Source organism: Ptychodera flava, chromosome 6 (genome assembly GCF_041260155.1).
Source record: "Ptychodera flava strain L36383 chromosome 6, AS_Pfla_20210202, whole genome shotgun sequence".
Classification (NCBI taxonomy): domain Eukaryota; kingdom Metazoa; phylum Hemichordata; class Enteropneusta; family Ptychoderidae; genus Ptychodera; species Ptychodera flava.
In genome coordinates, this window is record NC_091933.1 from 27313588 (window position 1) to 27334170 (window position 20583).

A 20583-nucleotide genomic window follows, 5' to 3' on the forward strand; every position below is an offset into this window, starting at 1 on the left:
AAGCACGGATAAAAGTTCCTACACTTGGTACTTTTAATTGGGCTACATCCGAAACGTCATACAGGATTTTCTATTGTAGCCCTGCAAACCTCTACGATCAGCTCCATATATAGATCTAAAAGACTACAAGGCATTTTGAAGTCTGTAATTGTACCCTGCAGTATATCTAGAGAAGCTATCGGAGTTTGAAAATCGAGATTTGTTGCATTGTGTGTCGTAAAAATTCACAGCGGCTGTTAAATTAGCCGGCAAAGAGTTCATCATGTAGGAAAATACTTCTCCTGCAATCGTGCAGTGAAAACCATTTACCTTCGATTCATGGCGGTAATACAGAAACGTTTGGTCTCCTCTGCCAATTATTTCAGCATTACCTGTAGCAGGCTGGTGGGCGATTTAAAGTGACAAAGCACTCCCAAAGATGGGAAATTTAGCGACTCGGCACGCTGCTCACGCAATTCTCCGTCTATCGACGATCTTCTCAAGAGATGTTCGACCTGTTTATCAACACCCCACATGCCAACGATCGCGCTCTGCAGAACATGATGACGCCGCGATACGCGCAAATGGCGTATCAAATTGCCGACCTGGGCGAAGGGCAGAGAAGGGCAAATCACTAGGCATACGTATGCGGGTAGCTACAACATCGCTGACACGGAATATCTTAAATAACATGAACATGAAAATGGCATCGAAAGGACTAATAGTTGATTTTCATATGCTTACATGATTTTGAGATTTTACTTCTCATATACAGTATTACGAGACACCGTGCAAGGTGTGTACGGCTCTTTGTACGATAGCTGCCGCTGGATTTCATTCGATGTAGAAGAACTCAGAGTGTCGAAATTCTGGTAAAACTTGGGGCCAGCAGGTTTTTGGTTGACAACAAAGGTGTGATCGCATAAGTATCAAGGGTCTAATCTGTCACAGCCATCTAATATACGAAATCTGTTTGGGAGGAAAATTCTCGGTTTTAGTTTTGCACATTTTATTAGTAACTTTGTTTTTCTTGTTAGCTACAATTTCTTGTTTCTTTTTCCCGAAGCATGCTGAGATACTTAGTATTCAGCTTGTCACGTAAGCCTGTACTTAAGAACTGCATTGTTGTTGTTGAGAAGTAAATTCTGATGAGGACTATATATTTCAAATGTTACACGTATAGACACATGTCGACGAGGTACTAGGTTAATATTGGGTATTTCAACATGCAGGACAAAAACTTGCGATTGACACAACAAAGTTACAGCTACTGTCGCTTCCAGACAGAGAACAGCAATATAATTTTGAAGTGGTTGACGAACTGAGTGTTGCTTGGTCTTCTTACACAGAAGGAACCACAGGCACTCGACTCCGTGCGAGCGAAACCGTCACTGACGGTGGCATCAGTGACGGTTTCGCTTGCATTGAGTCGAGCGCCTGCGGAAAGAACCATGCCGGGTTTGTTGTCGACAAGCTTAGACAGATCGTAATGCTGGTAGGTTTTCGGAGAAATTAAGAAAACAAACTGCAACAAATATAGATGTTATTTTTCCAAACGAAACCAAATAAAATTGAGCTGATGTTAATACACTTGTGTATTTTGTCTGTGTTTGTTTTTTCACTGGCTTGCTGGTAGGTTTTTCAAACATCCAAGGGCGGCAAACAAATAATTTTCTTTAAATGGCCTAGTGTTACACCGTACTTGTATTGCGTCGGCCGCTATCCTGTTTCCAGAAACGTGACGAACTCCCAGAAATCTGAAATTACTTCATTGTTCAAACATTCACTTACACGCGATTTTGTCATGATTGTGCCGTTCGTCCGTTCATACAGAGTACTTTTTGCTCGCCAACAAAATCTTTATTTCTGCGAAAGTGTTACCCCATGCAGCAAAAAAAAAAAAAAAAAAAAAAAAAAAAAAAAATGGCCTAATAGTGTAATAGAACCACAAACACTGACTTAAAAAAAGCACTAGGCCAACGACCGGACCAAGACGTCGAACTTCAAAGGTACCGAGAACTGTACACGTTTGGAAATTCGAGCGGAAACAAAATGTAATAAATAATCTTGAATTATTTTCACAGGTCTGAAATTTCTGACCACCAATTTTCCAGCTCAGCGGCGACGCAGCAGTCGAGTGGGGGAATATAGCGCCCATTTCATAGCCATGGCGTTAGGCCTACATGGCTTACCAGCGTGCCTTGCACGGCCCGGGCGGGGTACCCACGCCACCACTCTCCATTTGTGAAATGTTTATCGCTGGGAGTAGTATTTTAACCCTTTGAGCGCCAAAATCACTTTTGTCGCCTTCGTTAAGTATAACAGTGACATATACAATTTATTTCAGAGTCAGATTTTTTTTCAGATTTTTCCCAAATTTTGATCTAAAACTGTAGCCAATTAAAAGTTGTCATTTGGTCTAAAAGTATTTTTAAAAATGCAGAAAAATTAATGAAAATTGGTAAAATGTTGTGCTAAAATTTTGGTATGAACAAGTACAGCTCTCAATTGGTTTAATACTTCCATTTCTGACACGGAGGACAGGATTATCACAAATGTTTACAGGGGCAACCAGCTCTAATCAAAAAAACCATCCTCATTTGAGGGGACAGGTGACAATGACCTTAATATCATCCAGTATGTGTTTGATTAATTACAACCACGCATGTATTTCTTCATAGGAAACATGATACGCGCCGGCCGGTGTCTCAGCAGTCTATGACAAATTAAAATATATATGCCATGGCAACAAGGCAGATCTGTGGATCGGTAGAGAGCAAAATGCTGGCCGGGCCTCGCGGCTCTTGGAAAAGTACCATGAGACCACACAGATCTTCATTAATGGCATTTTTTGACAAGGCCTGATGGGCAAGTATGCTCACAGTCAAGGACAAGGTCAAAGAAAGAGGCAACATGATACAACATCATTACTTAGTATATTCTTTAGTGATTACACAGAATTGACATGCGCTTAAAAGATATATACAATTACATGTTTTGAGTCAACAAAGTCAGAACAATAGACTGACATACAGATGTCTACATGGACAACACACACGTTTGATAATAATTGACATAAGTGAGCTGAAAACATGTACGCTTTTATCTGATTAGATAATGAGTCCAATTTACGGAGTATTGTGTTTGAGGAAATTTCATTAATATGTACACAACATCAATATATCAAAATATAAAAGACAAGACAAAACTTGCTGTTTGTTACAAAAGCACCATATAATTTATATACCTTTATCTTGATTGCATACAATTTACAAGCAATTAAAAAAAACAAAAATCTTAATTTTTGCAGATGTCCTGGATTCAATTGTCACCTTCATGTAAATTTTATTAGGAAAAATGATTGAATAATTTAAAATCTTTTGATTAGGTTGCCATCTACTTGCAACTAGGAGTTAAATTACATAAAAAAGTACTGTTATGATTTGTTTGAGAGGAAAGCGAAATGGATGACACCATTGAAATTGTACAGAGATATTTCAATGTGATTTAAGTAACAATGTCTGATTGCTGAAAGTGACATAAATGCGTGGTATATATTTATTTATTTTTTTTAAATGATCTGAAATCGTCATTGTTCAATATACAATGGTTAAAAGAAAGACCAGAGGGAATTTTGTGTAGGGAAATTGACAATTGAAATTGGAATTATAATGATATTTCAGTGTTAATGATTAAATAAGTAATGGAATGTATTCAACCCCTTCAGTTGCTAAACTTTGGTCCAGCCTGTTTGTTTTTGAATGGCTTGGTTGACTCTATTACACAGCAAAAGAGGGATGGAAGATATCAAGAAATATTCAACCCTGTAACCATTATTTCATTGACATTGTTTACTCCCTACTTCACCAACGTTCTCTAGACTTGTTTTTTTTTTAAATTACAAAGCTTCCATTTTCTTGGAAGCTGGATGGAATTTCATGAGTATAATAAGATATATACTGCATGTTTTGATAAATCTACACAGCATGTTTCCAAAAATCTGTGCTATATTTTTGTGTTCAAAGGATGGAAAAGGTAATGAATTGGTGGATAGATACTGCAAGAACAGAGATTTATATTATGAATCTTTGATTTGCATGGCATTGCAAAATGCTTTGCAATCGAGGCGGATTAGGAAACCTTACTGATGGTGCAATGTTAGTGAAAAATAACAGACCTGTTGAAATCATCTCCAAAGAAGACTGATTCACACAGACGAGAGAAACCTGACACCATCTACGTGTTTTGTGGCTTTCTCATCGACTTTATTGCATTCGCTAAACAATATAAATCAGAGATTGCTAATTTCACTCTGTTTGTCCCCGATGGTGGAAACGTTCTCTTTGTCTTCATCGCCGAGTTTGGTGGGTTCCAAGTTTCCGACAAGCTCATCGAGTTGCTGCCGTTGGTTGTCGTCAAGGTTGTCCAGCCTCTGCCTGAGTGCTGCCAGGTCTTTCTGATGTTGGTGATCCTATGATGATAATACGTAATCTCTTTTTAATCACTTTGTATTGAAGGTTTTCATTCAAAGGAACAGAATGTCTACATTTTGTAATACTTTCTTCTGTCGGTAATTTTTTTCTTTGAACTGCCAGTTTCAAAAGTCACACTTTTCTGAACAGATTAAAATACCCCCTATTCATCTTGTCAACACGGCCTCTGTGTGTGTTTTCTATGTGAATTGTTGTTGCCAGAGTAAATTGAAAGACTCGGCTGGAATTTACGTTGACAAGCGAAGAATGCTTCATATTGGACTCTTACAAAATCATCTACTATGTTCAAAATACTGGGCAAATTGTTACGCCTCCAGGGTAAAAAGCGTGGTTAATGCAGTCAGCAGAGGTTGCAGCTATACATCTATGCCTCTGACTTGAAAGCACACAGAGTCATAACACAGGGACTTTTTTATGCAGTATTCATGCAAGCAGTAGCTATGGGAGTTCTGATAGTTAAAGGTAAAATCTAAAACGGGCCTTGGGGGTTACAGATATTCAGACACTCAATATTTTACAACACTTCTCTGTTCAGCACCTTGTTTGAACTCATTTTGAAGCTTGTAGAGCATATCAAGTTTTCACAGTCCTGTTTTTTGAGAAATCAAAAATTTAATTTCCCATGATGTTAGCAAAAGTAGGGCGGCCATTTTTGATTTTTCAAACATAAGTAAATTTTACGTAATTTGTTTCTTTCCTGAAATTTGCACAGAGACCCCTGATTTCTATTTTTGATTGAGAGAGCAAATAGTTTGAAGTTTCTTTGAGCAAAGCATTGGCAAAAAGTTTAACACCTCCACTTTCAAGGTACACAATACCTTCAATGGACAACTATTGTGATGGGGTAATCAATGATATGGTGACCGCTGAAAGGATATGTTCAAAGTGTACGACATGTTGCAACACAGGGTAGTTGATTGATTAGATAAGACGCTTTTAATTAACCTGATGGAACGCCTGCACTGAATGAGTCAGAGTTAATGATTTGAGGCGTCATTGTGAAAAGCTTTGAAAAAAAAAAATCCTGTGCGGTTCAGGCAAAAAAGATAGATAGCTTTTACTGTCTTTTGGGGCAAGTTGTAAAACACAAAACAGAGTTCCTGTTTCTTCATACCTGACGGGCCTGGCTCCCCCAGTTAATGTGGTCTGACGCCGGCGGGATGTTGGCGGTCGCAATCTGGAAATCCCCAAAGGCAAGTTGCGCCCCGGCCCCATTCAGGATCAAGCTGCGAAACTCGGTGTGGCGTTGGTACAAGTCCCGTAACTGCCGTTTCAATTTAGAGTAGGTGGCCTGCGGCACGTTTTGCCTGCGGGGGTGAAAAATAAGAGACATGAAATCATTTTTTAAAAATGCAGTGAAGTCCTAATACACCGGTGATCACTTAGACTGTTAGTTATTAGGGCCAGAGAGTCACGCTCGTAAACGTCAATTCTCTGATGTACACTGCGGTCATAACTTATTGACAAGAAATATAACCAAATCTCTGCAGTATTAAGAAGTCAGATCAAGACTGGCGCCATGACACTCTCACCAACAATGGATTCCATCAGTGGGGGCAAAAATCCCACAGAACTGCAGGATGGGGGAGGTTGATTAGCGGGGCTTGTCTCCGATCATTTAATTTGATCAGGCATTAATTTCATTATGCAGTTCAGATTGCAATCTCCAGGCAGACAGGGTGGGAGCTGAAAGCTGGAGTCAGATGGCAAACAGGCAACTGTCTCCATGTCTACATCCCATGTGGTGTGTATACCAACGAATGCAGCACTGCCTGAATGACACAGTCTTCATACCCTGGATAGCAACACTTTTGCAGTGGCAATACCACTTCAGTTTTAAAAAACAGCAAAAGAAAACCAACTTTATGATAGTACATGTATATTCTTCTTCACACAAATGGAAACTGCATCTTCTAAATATTATACTTTCAAGAGATTTTTCACCCCGTGGCAAAACATTTGTTTTTCAGTTTTTTCATGAATATAACTAATCATCCAGCAATTTGATCAAAGAAATAACATAGAGGGGTTACTAAAACTTTTTCATACAGAGAGTTTCAGTGTATTAACTCACATTAAGAAATGTATGACACAGACTTTTAACAGACATCATCATGTAACATGTTTTTGCATTTCACTTTGCTGGCCAAGTCTTCTTGATTATAATGCATGCATCAGTGCCAGTATAAGAGACAGAAAATGTTCTGCATGTCAGCACACAGAACTAAAATTCCTGTTCTTGTGAAGCAAGCAAGATGCTAGCGCTTGGCCAGTGAATAGCTGTTATAGAGCACACACAGAATAATGGAACTCACTTCAGAGTATGTCTCTCAATTTCCATCTCTTCAATCTTGGCTTTCAGAATCTGTATCTTCTCCTTGTGTTGCTTGATGAGACGTGAATACTTCTTCTTTTTCTGGAAGACAAGATGGAAAAAAATATGAGATCAAGATGAGGTCTTCTTTACACAAAAAGACGGCCATCATATGATCTCTTTGCAAGATGCTACGGTGGTGTTTTGTTTCCTTGTTACCTACAAGTCGTTCATTTCTCACCGGCGTTAAGTGTTCAATTCCTCACTGTCATCAAATGTTGATGGTGTTGTTGGTTTCAATCTTCTCCCCCGTTTTTTACGGCTTTTTAATGACTTGGCAAAGGAGTGTCATTTCTCATTGTGGTGTCCTGCTGTTTCTATCAGTCAAGGTTATTGCTGCCTCTTAAACTAAGACACCTAAAGTGGGTGGCTCACAGAGGGCCCTGAAACCTCATCAATCGATAGCGGTTTTTGAGAGACAGCTCTGCCGCAAATGAAGTCAATCTTTTTCCCTAATTGTGAGCTATGATCCTCCTCTTTCTGTCAACCTCACTGAATTTTGCGACTGGGTTATTAGTTTCAGTTTACAAATGAACGAGGCGTAAATTAAACCAAAAACGCAAGAGAAAAAGTGGCACAGAGACTCAGAGTCTTGTAGCCACTCCTTTTTTATTGATACCAAGCATAACAAAAACTGACAAAGTAGTGTAAAAAATTCCCAGGCTCATTCTACACAGGTTGATATGCTCACAACCCTTCTCTCGCCAATGAGAAGAAAACATCATCAGCACAGCAAAAGACACTGCGGTCTTAACCCTTTCACCACCATGGTTTGTCCCAAATCCATTGTTTTCTATGGTAAAGTTGGACCTGTATACAGGGAACAGGGGGTGAAAGGGTTAAACAATGGGATTTTGACCTTTAACATCCTGTTGGGATGAAACTCGTCAAATGATTCCCAAGGTTAAAACAGGGTCAGGGTTCAAATGGTTAAAACTACAGTAGCAGTGGAACCATAACAAAGTACTTCACTGTTGTTAGCCCTATCTAGCACATTTCCGACGCATAAAAAGAAATCAGCAGGGTCCTAATGCAGCTTAGCGGTAAATTCTTTCATCTCAATGTTTGCCGCTCAATCTGATTATCCCATTCCTGGCTATCTAGGAAAACGCTTAAATTTTCAAACAAAGATCCATGGACTTGAAATTATTCCCCTGATGCTGTTCAAAATGTAAGACACTGTAGTTTCCTCCTCTGAAACAGTAAATCTGTATAAAAATGATGATTCATGGCGTTCAATCTACGCATCACCAGAGCTTGAAGAATTCTTCAATATCAGCCATCATCAAAGAAATAAATAAACATGTTGAATTGACTATTAATGTGCAATCTGTATTGTAAATGCTACTGTGCCTAGGACTCATAAGTAAATTTATACACACTATGAATGGGTACTCTGAGCAACTGCAATTTCCAACACCGACGCTGAATTGGATGTAAGTCTATATTTCATGTAAAATTTTAATGAGGAGATAGAGCAATCGGTTACTACAAAGGCAAGAAAATTAATCCTCAGCTTCCTTGTGATCCTTCATCCTTTTCGGTATCCTAGCAACAAGTAAATTAGCTATAAGTTTAAAATCCAATTCCTTTCTGTATTTAGTGAATGTACATGCCGAGAGTTGACTGTCAGTGAGAAAAACTATGGCAAAATCTTGGGTGTGGGCTTAAACACAGAGTTCTTGCCAAAGACAGAAAGGTTTTGACATCTCTTTAATTCGCTTGGCTCATGTCTGGCCTTATCATGCATGATAGAGAAAGGTATGAACAATAGCATTGTGGTAGCAGAGGACCAATTTATATTTGTGAACGTAATAATTCCTGGTGAAAAAAATTTATATTGTACAAAGATCTTTACAACCGAGAGGAATTCACTTCATGTGTTTTTCAAACTACAAACAACACTTCACAGGGTTCATATTATGTAAATTGCTGTTACAACTTTGTGGCGTAAAATTAGTTAAAACCTTGAAAGTAAACATAGAACTAGTATATCTTTTTCCAATTTGCTTGTTTAGTTGAATATGATTGGCTGCTGGTGAGCACACTGTAGTTGAATATGATTGGCTGCTGATGACCACACTGTAGTTGAATATGATTGGCTGCTGATGAGCACACAAGACTGTAGCTGTAGAACTGTGAAATTCTCTGGTTGACTGGCAACCTTATCCTGTCAAACAAACTACCCTGTGCTTGCTTTGGCATTCCCCCAGTAGTATTTGATGATGTGTAAATATTTTCATTACACTAATAGACACTTATCTTGTTACTTTCCATTGTTTCTTGTCTAATATATTTCTGTCCCTCCCATCTTTTTAATGATGAAACGAACAACTCCATGGAGGATTGTTGTGTCAATGTGTTTGTATTTTGCACACTGTGTGCTTAGCATTAGCAAGAGCCAGTCTGGAATGTCATTGGACAATTATAGCGTTCACTTTCGATGATATTTTCATTATTTTTGTTCTGTAAAACAACACTTGTTTCCACATTTTTGTGTGTACAGTATGCAATGTTATTGTTAAGCAATGAATTTCATGCTCAGTCTAAAATTCAGCTGCAACATCACCCATTTTGACCATTCCTAAAATTTGAATACGTCAAAATTCATTCAACACTGTGTGCAAAACACACAGTACATTTCAAATTCACACATCCACAGATTACCAGAGAATTAAAATTTACCCAAGCCGCACAACATTTATGACACTATTACCTCCAAGAATAAAGATAGCTGCTTCATTTCATGGAAGCCATCAGAGCGCTCACAGCTGTCTAACACCATTGTTGAAACACACAATGATTTACAGCAAGAACGTCCTATGGCAGTATTGGTTTCAAAATAAATAATTTATTAAGAAATACAGCATTTTGGATAATAATTCATGCACGCTTAATTCCATTTCTACTCTGTGTATGTATTTTTAGAACTTAAAGAAGCCCTTTTCACACGTTTGGGAAATAAAATATTACAGCAGATACAAAGGCCTCTGCTGTTGATTTGTTATCTGCACTGGCCTATTGAAGGACTTATACTGCCTGAGCATGAATTAACACAGTTGTAATATCTGGCTAATGTGTCTTCTATAACATCCATTTAAAGCGACATTATTTCACTAGTATCGAAATACTGGCAGGTCTGACTGGGGCAACATTTCCAATATCAGGTATCCTAAATGAGTAAAACTGGCATGAAAATAGGACATGAGCCAAGCTATAAGTGCAGCACAAGACCTATTATAAAACCTGCTTTGGGCTTTAAAGAAGGATACATAAGTCCCAATACCACCTTGACTTACCCAAAATAACATTTCAGCCAAGCCTTATCACTCCAATTGCCTATAAACAGGGTCTGTAAATCACCATTGATAACAATGAGGTCTGTGCCATACCATGGCCGCAAAAAGATTCAAGTAAACCTGTCGCAACTCACAGATATGGCTGAAAATTTTTTAAAAGTGAAACCAGATTGCTATCATTTGAAACCTTTATCCAAATTTTCAAGTTGAACAGAAGTTTCTCTTGATCAGATTTTTTTATTCATAATCTGTTGTGAAGATCTAGCATCTATCAAACTATGTCAAACAGATAAAAATGTTTAGGCCAGGGGAAAAAGCATTACTGTTGCTCTGATATTTTGTAAAGCTACAGAGGCAGCAAGTAAATTTTTTTTTTTACCGACCAGCAAATTCTCCCACCAGTTAGTCACATTGTTACTGATGACTTGGAGTCTAGATTTTACAAACTGTCCACAATAGTAGAGGCATTACATACACAGTCAGTGTTAACAGAACACATTCTAAGCAATTCCACATGCTCTCAGAGGAAAACACAAAACTGTAAAGACATCCAAAACAAAAATGATGTAAAAGTAAAACAAATACAGTATTGCTTCTTAATTTACTCGGGCTGGGGTCTGACATTTGTGCTCTTTCATTTTACTTTGATTTCAGAAGTATGTATTTGGTGTAATTTCAAAAAAAAATCCACATTGGTTAACGTAGAAGGGGTGATTCTGAGGAACAATTTCATTATTTTTCCTCGCCTTAAAATGAGTGATTTGATACTTGTACACATCACATACAGCATCGTATAGCAAATCCTTAGTGTGTCGATACACCTCTGACAAAAACCCTTAGAAGTTTTCAATTCTATTACAGAATAAGGAACCAAAAATTTCATACATGGCAACAAGATGAAGGTTTTTTGTGTGTGTTTATGTGTGTAAATAACATTACCACCAACAATGTTACTGTTTTCCAAACATCCATTCCTGTGTTTGGAGATGTTCAACAGATCGCCATGGAAACAAGGAGAGAACTGACACAAAAGTAGTGTGGGTGGATGGTAAACAAAGTAAGCACATGTATGGCACAGATCCATCCCTATATAAGGCAATGGGTATAATTATCAGATGACTTGACGCAACACACAGAGAAATTCTATGTGCAGGGCCATCCACCTTACAGTCTCCAAATAAAGGGACTCACGATGATTATGACAGGAGAAGACCCATGAATTTGAACTGTGGTTTTACAGGGAAAAAAAAGTGGATCAGATTTCGTCATTTTGCTTTCATCATATCACTTGCAATATTTTACCAATGATTAAATAGAATTTGAACCTGTTCTATGTTGCTATGGTGATCACTTGACATTCCAGAAACATGTTGGTAGTGCATTGTACTTTTACAACTCAAACACTACAAAAGATTTACAAACACCTAGTGTCACCAGCATTGAATGGATGCTTTCCATCTATTGTTTTAGAACTTCTTCACTTGGACATGAACACAGCACATAACAGGAGTCAGACTGAAACCTTTTAACATCAGAAACGCAATGTATAGGAAGTGATATACGAACGTACATATAATTGACCAAAAATTTCTTGCCAATAAGTTTTCCTCACCGTAGGGTAGACACTTCTTGAAAATTTTCTTCGCAATAGTTTAGAGATTGGAAGGCTCTATAATTACACCTTCTTTCTATAACTTCAATTACTGAGCAAGTCCATTCTAGTGGGATTGAAGTCATTGCAAAGAGAGCGACAACAGGTCAATTAGCTTGGATCCTACTTGATAGCTCTAGCATGGCATAAGTAAAGGTCAGTGGACATTAGCCTTAGAGATGACCTCACAGAGTTTTCCTGAGGGGGCTCTAGCCATGTACTTGATCCTTCACCTTACTTTAATGACTCCCTAGGTTATTGGTTATTGATACCAAGCGCTGTGTGTGTCTGCTGATCTTGTTTCAAGGATTATGAGGGATCACTGTGGATGCATCACAGGAAATCGTCAAGTGATTTTTTCTAACAGACATAGTTTTGCAAGCCCTCCCACTTGAATATACTCTTTCAATTCAGTGTTTTAAGCCTATTGGCTGGGAACACACTTCCAAATTTCTTTTGAATCCATGGATTTTGAAAACAAAACCATGATCAGGAATTCTCTATATTTTCATCTAACAATATGTGTAGCATGTTGAAGGACTCACGCCACTCGAGGGCATCAGTTATGCTGGTGAGTGTTCAAACTGTTACCACCTGTATCTGATAACCACTTGCTGGTGAGTGTTCAAAGTGTTACCACTTGAATAACCACTTGTTGGTGAGTGTTCAAAATGTTACCACTTGAAATAGATAACCACTTAAGTGATCAAAATTTTTTCCAATTGAATTGGATAACCACTTGCTGGCAAGTGTTCAATGTGGTACCACTTGCATTAGATAAACACAACAGTAGATAGCATTCAATGAGTTCCCACTCAAATTTGATAATACTTATTCGACAAGTGTTTGTCATTTTCTGACACAGCTGGGCATTTGAAACATTGTATTTCTCTCAAGACAAGCAATTTGCCATGATTTGATCTGTGATTCTCAAATAACAAACATCACAGCACTCTCAGTGATGATCAACTCATATCATTACATGTATGTGGTTCAATTTGCAAATGTCTTACATGGCTGAAGTGGCTGAGATATTCAAGTGAGATTTTTTTGTGATTTGTCAGCTACGTTTAGATCTTTTGTCATGTGATAACAACTGGAAGTGCTGTGATGTGTTCCATGAGGGATTGCAGCACTCTTAGCGATTAACTCATAGCATTACTTATCACCACCTGACAAAACACATAAACTTGGCATGACAGAAAAAAAATCTCCCTTGAATATATCATCCATCTCAACCATGAAAAGACATTTGTACATTGAATCAAGTGCGATTGGTATCAAAACGCTGTGATGAATATTTTTGAATGCATCTTGCACATGGATCTCATTTGGCAATGATTAAATGGTCGCTGTCATGGATGCAATCAGAATTCAATTTGACAAATGACATAACCATGGACGATTCAGTTTCCTTGACACTTGATTTGTCCCAGTCTCGCCATCTCGGCTGGAATTATCAGGATAATAAAACGAGCTGAGACTGGGATTTTCAACAGACTAATACTCTTGCGTTGATCTCATTTTGCGCAACTGCTAGTAACGTATTTATTCTCTCACCTGTGTCCCGGTAAATTTTCACTCAAATGAGATTCTGAAATGATTGGTATGACACTTACGGAGGCAATCCTTTAATGCCGCTTCACTAATCATACAAAATTGAAAACAACATATAATCTAGGAGCTCAATTAGATGAAAGTTTGAAAGTGATTTTTTACTGATGTACTGTGGGACTAGTACACCAGCTCTCCATACATTATGTACATAATTATGTATTAGAAGTCCAAACAGACTGACTTGGTCTGCCAATTAATGCTCGAGATCAGCTCTCACAGCACGAGATTTAGGATCACCGTAACAAGTTAAGATATAAATTGGTGAATTGATCCATATTTTTTTTATCTGTATCACATACAAATTGATTAGTGACAATCACAGCTTAATATAGGTATTAAACCCTTTCAATCTATTGATATCAGAATTTCAAGATATATGACACTTGTGACTAGAATGCTTGCACTCAGGTGACTTCAAAAGACAAAAGATTTTACCAATTAGGGTCTTGGGCATGTTGTATTCCTGACACGGGGGCAAATGGTAAATTTTTGACTGAGTATACTGAGGCTGAGATCAAGTCAGAGTTCCATGTCTCGCCTAGGTTAAAGGGGAAGTTCACTAAGGATGATTTTTACATATGTGGTACCTCTGTAGTCATTTACCCAGGAAAAACTGTTTTCACCATTTCTAACTCGCAAGATTTCTTACAAAAACGATAAAAATAATACAGGAAGTTGCCCATGTAATTTGAATCATGGGGAAAAAGCTCCAAGCTTGGAGCTTGCATAATGTGATATGGAAGGGACCATCTCCGGACGGGTATGGCCCCCACATTGTCCACTCAAGTAACACGGTAGTAAACAGCAACACAAAATCTGACAGTGGACAGTTTATTATAAGTGAATAATCATTTATGCAAGGATACTCAGTATAAACAAAAGTTATGTAAATACGCAAAGCCTGGTTTAAGCATGGGTGAGTGGACAATGCCATACCCATGGGAAAATGGTCCCTTCCATATCACATTATGCAAGCTCCAAGCTTGGCGCTTTTCCCATGATTCAAATTACATGGGCAACTTCCTGTACTATTTCTAATGGTTTTTTGTAAAACATCTTGTGAGTTATAAATGGCGAAAATAGCTTTTCCGGGGTAAGAGACAACAAAGCTAGCACATATGTAAAAATCATCCTTGGTGAACTTCCCCTTTAAGGAGTCTGAGTTTCATGTTGGCTTTATCAGTGGCAGAAGACTGATAAATTCCACAGACGCACATTTGTAAACTTCAGAATAAAACGTATCTCCACCCTGTGCACTTTCCTGAATGGCAAAAGATACTTAAAGCCATTATGATAGTGAATTGCTGATGTGATCTTGAAAGTCTACATATTGATACAGTAGACTTTCAAAGCTAAGTTCCTGTTTCCTAGAAAAGACAAATGACTATTTTTAGAATTCATCCTTTTCTATTGCAGACAAATTAAAAATTGGAAATTATCAGAAATCATAAATAAATACTAAATGTAGGTTTTTATAAGCTCCTTCTATATGCAATATTTTTAATATTTGGTTATCTTACAGGAAGAATAATTTATGTATTGCCAGACACTTCTGCGAACTTTTTTCTGATCCTTTTATTCATGATCTTTCAGATGCTAGCATTGCCATAGGATAAACAGATCTTTTGTGTTTACTCTGTTATATGTTTATAATGTAAGGTAGTATGTGTCTCGAAATTGGAAGATTTAAACTTTTGCTAAAACTTTCTGTAAGGAAATTTAAATCATTCTCTTTCAAAAATCAAGAATAAAAATCTGGTGTCACTGTTCCAAAGTTTATACTAGAGATACAAAATTGCCCTACATTTACAGATTTTTGAAATTCAAAATGGCTGCAACTCCTGTGCTTACTCTATGGGGAAAAATTTCATTTGATTTTCACAAAAATAAGCCAGTGAAAATTTCAGTTATTCCATAAGCTTTAAAATGAGCCCCCACAAGTGGTACACCAAACCAGTATTGTAAAAGTCGGCAAGTCCGAATATCTGTCCCTGATGTGCAATCTGCCTCAAACTTAAAGATTGTTTCTCCAGTGTCGTAACAATTCTTTACGATACATAATACACAAATACTGCACATTCTTGAGTCTGCAGCCAACTACTGTCATTACAAGTCTATTATCATAGACCCAGTAATTGCTTAGCAGTGTGTCCTAGCAGTGTGTCTATCCATCAACACATTTCATGCTCATTGTTTCTGTCAGCCCCTCTTTTTGATTAGTCCACACGTGAATGCCTGCATTATAACAGGTTGCAGGGCTGAAAAAAAAGAGAATACGGCTCACCCTATAAGGCTAATATTTCCAAAAGTTGCATGCGATGAATGTCAAAAAAGAATTGAGAATACTGAATTTAGAATATTTAATCAAGTGTGAGTAAGCAATTAATGGTGAACTTTTGTTTGCGCTTGAAATGGGCTGTGCAATATCCTGCTGCCTAAAATGTCACGGGAGAAACATTTATGCATGATTTCCACTAATGTACATGCGCTGTGGAGAGAAGAAGCAGAACTTTTTGTATGCACAAGCCCTCCCTCCTTTCACTGCCAATCTTTGACGGTGCGCTATCGAAAGTGTATCAACATAGTTCTTCCCTTGTGTTGTCTCTTTCTAAAATGATGTTGACTTCCTAAGGGGAGTAATTTGTACCCGATTTGCTCTAATGAACGTGCCTCCAAAGCACAAAACGGTTTAACAGGGGTCGTCATCATGGTTGCTTGATATTATTGATGAGTCAATGTTATTCTGTTCTTCTTCGTTTCTTTTTTTCCCTCGATATCTACAAATGAACGTCCCACAGGGGAGTTGCCAAAGGACCGAAAAACAAACCCTTTCAACTGATGAAAGTGCCAGTGCTCAACGGATGATGCATGGGGCTCGGCAAGAAAAAAAAGATTGATTTATTCTTGCAATGGGCATTCTATGTTACATGTAGCATTTATTGCCTAGAGGGAGAATAAATATTTGTTCATGACCTTATTAAAGATTGAAGAGTACCTGTGGCAATAAAAAGCTTTGGAAGTGTCTCCTGATGTGAATGTCTACTTTCAATGCGTACATGTAGATGGGATGCATCATTTTTTTTTCAATCGTACGGTATCTATATCTTCCAAATGACTGTTTCCAAATTGACAATGGGAGAGACGATATCACGTGAATAGTCATAGAAGGATTGAAGTATAGTTTGAGGGAAATCTATCCCCACTAATGTTTAACAACTCATGATTCTACATGACTTGACAGACAGTCCCAGAATAAACATAAAAATTTCGCTGAACACGCAGCTCTATAATAGGATGCATGCACCTCAAAAGTGAAAGATTTACACTTTCGCTAAAACTTTCCCTCAGAAAATTTTGAACCATTCCGTTCCGAAATCCCCGTCACACCCCAAGGCAAACATTCAGTTGTTGAATTTTTTGAGAATTTATTTTTCTAATACTGTATCTGATACATGAATTGACAGTCATGAAGACTTGTAATTTAAAGTGCAGAATGAGAAAATTTCAGCCAACCAAGGGAAAATTGAAACATTGACAGTAAGCAGGCGCACTGCTATTAATTACAGGTGCAACACTTCATATTCAGTTCGACAGAGGTAAATATAATAACAGATTCATGCCCTCCATATCAGGTATCTTTTGCATGTGTCCATCAAGGCATGGAAAAAACTGACGACACAATCTACTCACTGGGTAATGTTCTACACTTCACTGGTTCTCAAAGGGAATGGTGTATAAGTAATGATCGATGTGTGTGCCTTTCAGAGAAACAAATGTATTTACTGAAGATTAAAACTAGAACCAATATGTTCCGTTAATGAGACTTTACTTTATACCTGCCTATAGCAGGCACAAATTACTCTAGGAAAATATTATTAATAATAGTAATCTATGATTAATAAGTGTTGTAGGGAAACAAAACTTCCATTAATATTGCATGATATTTTGAAGGAGAGAGAGCAAGAGAGCGAGAGAGAGAGCTTTCTACAATTTACTTTCAAAATCATACTGACTCATGTAAATGTATAAAAGATGGCAAAAATAAGAATTTTCACATGGCTTTTAGAACCTGCACTTTTCAACCAAGTACTACATTATTGGTTATTGAGATTATATGGGGTTTGTGTATTTTCTAAGATCAGTAATTTCCACGGTAAATGTATACTTGAGGTGGTTTGATTACACACTCCACTTCAAATACATACATGGTAGAGTGTGGTAAATTTAGACACAATGCTATCTCATACTGTATTCGCACAATAGGGATATCACAAAACTCTATGCCAGCACGTACCATAGTTCTTGATTCAAAAAGGTTTACTTTCATTTTAACAGGCATTTGGCAAGTTTTAAAAGTACTTCATATTATTCACACTGTTACAGGGAACCTACCTGAATGTCTTTATCTGAGAGCACCGGGCATGCATAATTGTACGTATCATAGGTGATCAGTCATACAAATATTAGAACAGTCTCCTAAGCATGTAATTGACTGATTACACCGTCACTGGAAGGGGCATGCTCCCGCAATGCAAGCACAGTACTTGCACTCATTGCAGAACATGCAAAAGTCTGACAGCCCATGCATCACGCATGTACATAGATGAATAATAATGCTGGCATGAAATGTATCGTGTCTGGTGGAAAAGAGCACATAAATTTGAACTGGCAAGCTGAGAAACATGGAAACGAATAAAAATTATTGAAAACTATTTCATAAAAGAAAATTTTTTATGAGAATTCTAGTGCACAACATGTCAACCCACAGATCGGAACACACAGCTATTTTGGGAGAATTTTTCATTTGATAGTCCAGTGAGAATACCGTCAAGTGCAATGTCAATTAGCACAGCTGGAATAAAGTTCCTTTGGAGTCACCCTAGCTAAAATTTTACAATGTTTGTGACACATCAGGTTCTGAACATTATTGTGCGGAGAAGTTTGTTTTTCCTTGATTTTATCCAGTTTTTGCATGTGATGGCAAGGTCAAATATTGACAATGGAAAATGCAATGCTCAAAAACATTACAGAGGTACTAAAAACAAAACATCTGCACTCTGTACAGATATGAATATTGAACATGCAAGAGACTACAATGCATATTCGTACACAGACTAATGACAGATTTGCAGCTCTGAATTGTCAACCAATACATTTTATGTACATACTGCTGAAATTTGCTTCAAATTTTTTAGATCATCATATTTTACTCTGGTAAAAATTGCTCCGCTTGCTGGGAAAGGTATTGGACATGCAGCTTTAACCCTTTCACCCCCAGTTCCCTGTATACAGGTCCAACTTTACCATAGAAAACAATGGCTTTGGGACAAACCATGGTGGTGAAAGGGTTAAATAAAGACTGCTTTAGTGCGCATATCTACTGATGGGTACACCGAATATTGAAGCATTCTGCTTCTGATACAAATCTATGATGGTTTATCATCCTCTCATCTTGATTATGGGTACATCCGACTCCACTCCATAACTGCATCATTTTATGACATCCGAGGGGAAAACAGTTTGACACTGAGATAACGTTCTAAGCACTGGCGCCATTTGTGTATGATTGATATCGGTTTCTGCTGCAGGAACAGGAAATTACACCACAAAATACTGCAGCAGTGACATTGGATATTGATCATATCGACACCACAAGTAAAATTAAAATAAGTTTTAAAAAAAATGTGCATTTCAGCTCGTCCAAGAAAGTAAGGCTATTACGCATAGTAGCCATGTAATTATACTTCTCACAACAATGTGAGCTTCTTGTAACTTGAAAAAAAAATCATATTTCCCTTTTTCTTTTCTGAGAATGATTGCAATAGACTATAGACAGTGGATACACTCTTAGGAGATAACTTTTCAATGCTAATTAACACTGCATTAGTTAGGATCCTTATACTGATACTATTCCCATGAACACACTAACCAGTACCTTTGATCCATCTTTGAAATATTCTTTTTCATTTTTGAAAATTTATCATCGAGGCTATTCAATGTTCTAAATTTACAACCCAAAGAGATGTTTCTGCCACTAAATTTTGGAATAACCCACAGGTTGCTTTGTCAAAGTTGGACCCTTACAGTAGGAAATGGGGGAGGGGGATTATTATAAAACATGACTAGAATTCCGTGATAATAAATTAATTTTTTCGAATGTTTTCCTCACAGAATCTAGCTAAATGTAGAGTGGAAAGCAATGTACCCATGAAAGCTTCCCTGGCCATATGGTGCATATGGCTAGTCTCTAATCTCTAAACCTGAAGTCTATAAATTTTGATTTACCTCGATAAAATGCTTCAACGCATTGCCATTTATCTCTACAGTTGTTCTGCCACATTCAGTAATATTCCAAATGTCACAAAATAAAGTGCTTGCTTTTAAAAAATAGCTTTGTTAAAAAAACATGTAAATCCATACAGAGATGAAGTAAGAAATCATGTGATTGGCAATCCCAGTGAATTATGCAAAAACTTTGATGAAACTGTGAAGGAAGAAAAATGATATGTGGATGAGTGTAATAATTTAATTATATTCTCGGTGATTACAACTCATCAAATTAATTAATTAATACCATGGGTATCTCAGTTTTTTAATATAAACCTAACTAGATTCATGGAAATGCTAGCCACTCAGTGCTGAAAACCTGAGGACATGATCAAAACATGCATTCAGTTGTATCTAGGAATTCCCTGATATGGTTGAGATGATAATACCTTTCTTCAATTACGCTATCCCTGGAGATGTCAGCTTGGGTGAAAAAAAAAAATGAATGACTTCATATTCTCATTTTAATCAGAGACTTCACTCTATTTGAGGCGCTGTGTATCCCATTCAATTTCAAACAATTTTTCCCCCGAGATATGGTAGCAATATCATTCCCGTGCCAGAAAATAAAACAAAAATGTAATATACAAAGAAGAAAATGATGATCTACATCTAGTCAAGCACAGCAATCACAGATGATATCTTGTAATACTGTTGTATCACTTCACAAAGGCAACGTAAAAGCTTCTTTGAAGCTTAAAAACTGAAACTCATAAAATGTGCGAGGTTAGCTGGAAGATGAGATTTGCAGTCCACAGTCTCTTGGTTGATATTCACTGTTTTGATGGGAAATTGAGCAAGATTCAGTGATAGCTGTGATGGCAGAAATGCTTTGGAGACTTT

The 20583-nt window shown here is 37.4% G+C and overlaps 2 protein-coding genes across 3 annotated transcripts in view; one reads left to right on the forward strand and one right to left on the reverse strand.

The window, feature by feature from the left end:
- Positions 1-20583, forward strand: part of LOC139135361 (adhesion G protein-coupled receptor B3-like) — a 98872-nt gene that overhangs the window by 38738 nt on the left and 39551 nt on the right. The window lies entirely within an intron of this gene.
- The window catches only part of LOC139135359 (centrosomal protein of 83 kDa-like), a 35697-nt gene continuing 18020 nt past the window's right edge, over positions 2907-20583 (reverse strand). The window contains exons 3-5 of the mRNA XM_070702709.1: positions 6788-6888; positions 5587-5779; positions 2907-4450 (exon numbers count right to left, since the gene is read on the reverse strand). Coding sequence (XP_070558810.1) covers positions 4271-4450; positions 5587-5779; positions 6788-6888 — 474 coding nt within the window. The 3' untranslated portion in view covers positions 2907-4270. The remainder of the gene's footprint in view (positions 4451-5586; positions 5780-6787; positions 6889-20583) is intronic.